This window comes from Momordica charantia, assembly GCF_013281855.1.
Source record: "Momordica charantia cultivar OHB3-1 chromosome 9 unlocalized genomic scaffold, Mcharantia_2.0 BLBB01000009.1, whole genome shotgun sequence".
In the NCBI taxonomy this organism is placed as follows: Eukaryota; Viridiplantae; Streptophyta; class Magnoliopsida; order Cucurbitales; family Cucurbitaceae; genus Momordica; species Momordica charantia.
In genome coordinates, this window is record NW_028275167.1 from 1317677 (window position 1) to 1324432 (window position 6756).

General features: G+C 38.2%; 2 protein-coding genes across 2 annotated transcripts; one reads left to right on the forward strand and one right to left on the reverse strand.

Annotated features, from left to right (window-relative positions):
- Nucleotides 1-282: 282 nt before the first annotated feature.
- On the forward strand, nt 283-4555 carry LOC111019116 (NagB/RpiA/CoA transferase-like superfamily protein). The gene is made up of 5 exons (XM_022295410.2): nt 283-932; nt 1401-1553; nt 1648-1789; nt 3825-4066; nt 4190-4555. The coding sequence occupies exons 1-5, from the start codon at nt 486-488 to the stop codon at nt 4394-4396; spliced, it is 1191 nt and encodes a 396-aa protein (XP_022151102.1). The 5' UTR covers nt 283-485; the 3' UTR covers nt 4397-4555.
- Nucleotides 4556-5176: 621 nt separating this feature from the next.
- Nucleotides 5177-6121, reverse strand: LOC148208813 (uncharacterized). The gene is made up of 2 exons (XM_088117984.1): nt 5736-6121; nt 5177-5635 (listed from the first exon to the last, which is right to left on the reverse strand). Exons 1-2 carry the CDS (start codon nt 5771-5773, stop codon nt 5386-5388), a joined length of 288 nt encoding a protein of 95 aa, XP_087974110.1. The 5' UTR covers nt 5774-6121; the 3' UTR covers nt 5177-5385.
- Between the last annotated feature and the right edge of the window lie 635 nt (nt 6122-6756).

Sequence of the window (6756 nt, forward strand, 5' to 3'; positions counted from 1 at the left end):
AACAAAATTTTGTATCTACTCGATGTAGTTTGATTGAAAATTAGATGATGATGCATGTTAGATTGAAGAAGAAATGAACAGTCGTATTTATAAAAATTAGACGTCACACGTTGAATTTTTTAGTACGACAAGTCGGGGAGGAAATTCAAACTCACAACCTATTGATTGGAGGTATATGTCAATTACCAATGTGGTACGCTCGGCGATTTTAACCTCTACATTTGAACAATTACAATTAAAAATATATATTATGTAGAAGAAAAACATATTATTGTTGTCGTGCTTGGTTCGTTCCCGAAATAATTTATCCAAATCACTGTGATAATTAAGATTGATTTCGCCCATAATCGGTTTGTGGAGAGAGATCCAGTCGCCGGAATCTCCGAATCGGAGCGCCACCCGCCGATTCCCTCACTTTCAGTTTCCATTTCCCTATCAAAAACCCAACAAAATTAGATTCTTTTCATCGATTCGTACGAACATAAATGTGGTGGAGATCGGCCTCTTTCATCCTCGACAAGCAGCAATCCGAAGGCGTTTCAAAACCCCCCGAAACCCTTTCCATCTCCCAGTCCCCACCCGCGCAATCCTCTATGGCTGACGCCTTCCAGAATCCAAACCCTAAAATCTCTGCCTATTACCAAAGTAGGGCTGCCCACACCGCCGTCGTCACCAGTGACTGGCTCGCCCAGGCGCAGGCCGCAGTCGGGTTCCAGGCCGACGGCCAACCACCGTCGGAAACCGACGTTAGGGATTCTGAATCCAGCAAGCCATTCTGTGTCATCGATGAATTTGATAACTGGAGGAAACTGCCGGATTTAGCTGAGGCAGTTGCAGCTATTCGGGCTTTGGCGGCTGTAATAAGGTCTAGTCAGGCCACGACCATGATGGAGCTCGAAATTGAGCTGAAAAAGGCCTCGGACTCTCTAAAAGTCAGTAAATCTTCACTTCTATGTTTATTGTACTGTAATTTGAGGTTTTGAAGTATAGTTGCAAAGACATTTCTGTTGGACATTCACATGGAGTTATTTTAACATGTATGTGCCAGTCATCCCTTTGGATTATCTTCTGGAAGTTGTGTCTAAGTGGCTGCACGACCACGAGGCTACTTTAACTAAGTAGATGGGTGTGTTTTAGCATCCGCATTATGTCAAATTATATGTATCTCAGTAAAGTGGGCAACATTGTTGTAAACGTTGAAACTATTTTTTACATCTATAGAAATGATTGCACCATGAAACTCATATTTTTGTCTGTCCAATTTATGAAATAGTAGGGGTGTACAAGTTTTGTATGGAATATATTTCATACAAACAATGGTCTTTGCATGCTTTCTGTTTGACAGATTAATATTATAAATAACTTCTAATTGATTTAATTAATCTGTTTGTTTCCTCCAGTCGTGGGATACGACTTCTATATCATTAACAGCTGGCTGTGATTTGTTCATGCGTTATGTAACTCGAACATCGGCTTTAGAATATGAGGACTTCAAGTCTGCCAAGTCTCGCTTGATTGAGCGGGCAGAAAAGTTTGGGGAGATATCTTGTAAGGTAGAGTAGTGGTCATGATAATCTTTTGTAATAGTTGAACAGCCATGTAATTTTGAGAAGGAATTCTAGTACTAAAACTGGTATTACGTTGCAGGCACGAAGAGTTATTGCAATGCTTAGTCAGGATTTCATTTTTGATGGCTGTACAATTTTGGTCCATGGTTTCTCTAGAGTTGTTATGGAAGTTCTGAAGTTGGCTGCACAGAATAAGAAGCTCTTCAGAGTGTTTTGCACTGGTTCGGCTCTTTATTTTTAAGTCTTTAACCACCTTGCAATTTGTGTCGTTAAAGTCTGCATTACTTAGTTGAGCTCTAGAAATCTTGTGTCATTTTCAAAGGATATGGACCTCTCCCCTTGATATACGGGATAAGGGACTGATTTATTTTGTTTTCTTATGAATTCGATTAAAAGTAGCTCCTTAGTATACGATAGGTGCTGATATTTGCTTAACAAAAGAAATTTATGAATGAACCCCAATGCAAAATACTTACTAAGTTAGCCAGATTAAGATGGCATGCCTATAGCTGTTTGAAGTTGTGAGACCTGAAAGACTAGGTGTATGGAGGCAGCAGGTGGGCGCTCCAATTGTTATCAACTTGTTGTGTAATCTAATAGGGGCCAAAGTAGCAGGTAGACAGATTTCCATTCATTTTTTAGGGAAGAGAGCGTAGACAGTAGGGTTGAATTTTTAAATATATCCCATCACCAACTGCATATTCAACATCCTTATGCTGTTGGTTAGTCATCTTTTTCATTTTATCTTGAGCACAGGCAAGATGGAGTTTGGGATCTGCCAAGGTTGGATCACGCAATTTCTGCTCAAGGGTAGAATTGGGAGTCTTTATTATGGATGAGTGGTGGAGAGGCGTGACTATAGAATACTTGAAAGGTAGTGTACGCATTGAAGAATGGAATGTTTTGTTATATTTAATATTTTGGCCATGACAAGCACCGTTGCCATTGTTTGGGTTTGCATTCTGAAACCACTTTAGGTATGTCTTCAATCATTGATTGGCGAAGTCGTCCATTTGTGTGTGGTAGGTGAAACTTTGACAGATTTGAGTGCTTTCCAACTGAAAAAACTTTATCATGATTGGAGATAAGAGACTGAAAACCCATGAAGACACACCACCTCATTCACCAAAGTTGCTTATGTTGTTTTGACTGTGAAAGGGTGATGGGGGAAATGAAAGAGGCATACAGCATACATTCTGGGGTGGTTCATGATGACAAAAATAGTATCAAGATCATTAGATTTATGCAACCCCTCCACATAGCTGAAAGAGTAGCCCCTTTAGGGCAACACGATAAGGATAAGTTGTCATATTGGAGGTGTCTTTTTCAAATGGTGTATGGCTGGTATTGAAAAGGGTGATCATAGCTTGTTTAAATCTCTGCCTGGTTTGCCTTTGGATTCCAATTTAACATCCTTCTTTAGTTGTTGGGTCAAAAAAGAGGAAATGACTCCATAATTTTCCTACCAAAAATTGATAGTAGTAATTGGAGCGGACTAGGGCAATTCCTTTGTTGTCTTAGGAATGGCCATTACAATGTGGCTTGCATCCAACTTGAATTTTCCTCCACCGCATCTAAGTCTATCCAATGTGCCTAAATACTCCAATCAGTCGTTAGGTAATTGACACTTTTTGAGGCTGGCATATAACTTATGCTCACTTAGCATAAGAAACACGGCCCAGATGAATCTTATGAGACATCAAATCAGCTTCAATCTTTCTTTTCTAACTAAGAAGACTGGATTAGGGAAAGGGCTAGCACTTGGTTGAATTACACCTGCAGCTAATGTTTCGTGTACAACCTTTCTATCTTTGTTTTTTGGATTTGGGGCTAAGTATGCACCTGAGACTTTCGGCACAAAACAGCCACTAAGTCAGTTCAAGTGGGCTAATATCTCAGCCACTAAGTCAGTTCAAGTGGGCTAATATCTCAGCCACTAAGTCAGTTCAAGTGGGCTAATATCTCTTCCTACCTCTAAGCCCCTTGCAAGTAACTCACAGCAAACACATAATGATAAAACTAACTTATTACTTGCTATATGAAGTACTCAGTCAGTCAGTCTAGCTAACTAACTAAGGGAAGGTATTCTCCTTTTAGTCTTTCTATAACACACTGGCCTAACAGTTTGATTAACTTCTGCCGATACTGTTGCTACAGGGAAACCAATATTTTTCAATTGTGTCTGGCTCTTCCATTATATTTCTGTGGATTTTATTAGCTTTCATATTTGTTGAAATTCAACGCTAAAATATGCAGAAGGAAGACCAGACAGGACAGGTTTGCGTTTATCCAATGAGCTTGCTAAACTAGATGTCCCAGTAAAGCTACTAATTGACTCAGCAGTAGCGTATACGATGGATGAGGTTGATATGGTGCTAGTTGGGGCTGATGCAGTAGTTGAAAGTGGAGGTATAATCAACATGATGGGCACGTATCAAATTGCATTAGTGGCACATAGCATGAACAAACCGGTGTATGTGGCTGCTGAGAGTTATAAGGTTTGCCTTCATCTGCTAACCTTCATTAGACAAGTTATAGTGTTAAGATTAATTAATACCTCGTTACCACTTTGTGAATATAGTCACTGGAATAAAAAAACTGACTTGCAATTATTTTTTCAGTTTGCTCGACTCTACCCATTGGATCAGAAAGACATGGCCCCTGCCCTGCGTCCCATTGACTTTGGGGTTCCTATCCCATCCAAGGTTGAAGTTGAAAAGTCTGCTCGAGATTATACTCCTCCTCAGTACCTTACTCTTCTCTTTACAGATTTGGGCGTTCTCTCTCCATCTGTGGTGAGTGACGAGCTCATCCAACTATATTTATAGTCAAACTCAAACGTGTAGTGTTTGATTTTTTGCACCATATAGTAACAATTCAGAAACAAATCTGCCTCATGACGACCTAAAGCATGGATACTTTTACTCTAGAAACAATCTTGTTTGTATTCAGTAATCAGTGTTCCAAATGTAGTCTAGTTTTTGGGATGTGAACTTTCTGCACGTCTAAGCATACCTGATAAGTGCACGTATACTTTCTATAAAACAGTGCACGTTATGTTGTGCTGTTACTTATTTATAGTCCAGCTTCTCGATGGATGGCCATTCGCTAGAGTTCCCCATCTCCACCAATATTTGTGTATATATACATATCAAATATGTATATAAAAAGTCTCTCTCTCTCTCTCTCTCAATAGATGGAATTGGAATGATATGAATTGTCAATTGGATGGACCCCTTTTTTTCTTTTGGTCAATTAGGATGGTCCCTTCTCCAAAAAGAACATGCTGTCTCTTTCCCTCTCTCTTCCCATCAGTCGAAGGAACTAGAATGATATGAATGTCACTAAGATGGTCCCTTCTCAAGCGAAAGGAAAAGAATATCATTGGGATGTTTGTCCATATTAGAGTTGATAATTGTTCATATTTAGGAATTTTCATAGTCACGACTCATCGGACTTGACTTGACTTGTGCAACTACCGGTCTGACAGTTTGCTTTCATCGATAAACTTGAATGAGATTCGGATTCCCTTCTGTCATCAATCAAAATCATCGTGATTAAAACTTGAGAGGATTCATCTGAGAATTGAAACTGACAAAAGTGACAGATGAGAGAGAAACCAATAGATACACACTGGTTTTTGCCGCCTGTGGTATATGGTATTTACTATTTAGTAGCATTGATAAGATAAATACAGGTGGAAATTTTATTTATGCATAACGAAGCCTTCACTCTGTTTTTTTTCAACGAGTGGGAATGAGGATTTGAACGTCTGACATTCCTTTTTAGTATAAGATATATGTCATAACTAGAGTTTTCACTTGTTTGATAGCTTTCTTTTAGACAGGAATTTCTCCCTCAATTCTGCCACATCAATATCTCCAAAGTGGCTCTCCGGAATCCAGTTTCCACTCTTGGGATCTTTCATCCAAAACGTCTCTTTCTGTTCTACTGCAGTAACATCATCCCGATCCCCTGTTTCCATGGCAGCCTTCACCTTCCTCGCCACCATTGATGCAGGTGTTTGTGCTTTAAGTTGCTCGGCTGCAACCGAAGAGCTCATTCGCCTGCTATTGCATTGCTATATTAGACTAAGAACAGGAAATAAACCTCCACGAAGAAAAATCGTAGAAAGAAAACACATAAACCAGCACATGAGAACGACACCTTATGAAGTAAAGACCACTCCCAGTAACCTTAGCCATGCCTTTAAGAAGGAAGTGAAGAGAAACAGCGTGAGGGAAAGCTTTCTGTGTTGGTTCTGAAGGGAAATATGAGATATATATTTTGATAAAGAAGTTGAAGTGTTGAAAGAGAGTGCATTTCTATTTAAGTTAATATGATGGACGAGAATATTAGAATCTCTACTGCTTTAGAAGGATAAATACTATGTTGCAAATTGGAATTTATATATAAACACTAAACAGAAGGTCCACTACTATTTTTGTCAGTACGTTATGTATTTTTTTTTAATGTAAATGCATGGAATAGAGATATACAAGCACTTGCAATTAGATATAGTTTTGAAACTGTGTTTCTTGTTTTGGGGAATACATGCATTGGATTCGTTACTCCACTTGCAACTTCTTGCAATGGGTGCTTTTTATTTCTAACAAACTTCGATTAGAGAGATTGAACTTTAATAATATATGGTTTTGTACTATTTTAGTTTTGTACTTCGTCCATGTATTTTTCACTTTTGTTTATTTTGGTCTATATACTTTCGAAACGTATATTTGGGTCCTTATATACGTATATATTTACTTTTAGTTAGACATAAGTGACTTAACCAGTTGAGTTAATTATTTCAGGATTGAATACTGGTATGAAAAGAACATATTGCTATAATGTATTCTTGAATGGGACACATTCCAATGCCTTTCCAAATTATAAAAGAGGAAAATCAAAGGCATTTGGATTAATTAAAACAAACCCATTTGGATATCAATCGCTATTGGGTTTTGTAACTCAAGTTTGAGTATAATTCAAAGAGAATATGTAATTATATATTTTACATATAGAGAGAGAAATGATGGAAATTGGAATATATTTGTAAACATATTCTCTCAAAGTCTCAAACCCAAAAGATGAAATTGGAATGTATTCTATTTCTAGAAAGGCATTGACATGCCGCTAGTTCCCAATCTTATGTTTAAACATTGCCACTAATCGTTCACAAAATTGTGAA

Bases quoted from the DNA above. Each gene is read 5' to 3' on its own strand.
- LOC111019116 (XM_022295410.2), top strand. From the start codon at position 486: ATGTGGTGGAGATCGGCCTCTTTCATCCTCGACAAGCAGCAATCCGAA. The intron at 933-1,400 runs GTCAGTAAATCT...TGTTTCCTCCAG, and splicing joins AGGCCTCGGACTCTCTAAAA to TCGTGGGATACGACTTCTAT. The intron at 4,067-4,189 runs GTTTGCCTTCAT...TTATTTTTTCAG, and splicing joins TGGCTGCTGAGAGTTATAAG to TTTGCTCGACTCTACCCATT.
- LOC148208813 (XM_088117984.1), bottom strand. From the start codon at position 5,773: ATGGCTAAGGTTACTGGGAGTGGTCTTTACTTCATAAG. The intron at 5,636-5,735 runs GTGTCGTTCTCA...ATGCAATAGCAG, and splicing joins AGTGGTCTTTACTTCATAAG to GCGAATGAGCTCTTCGGTTG.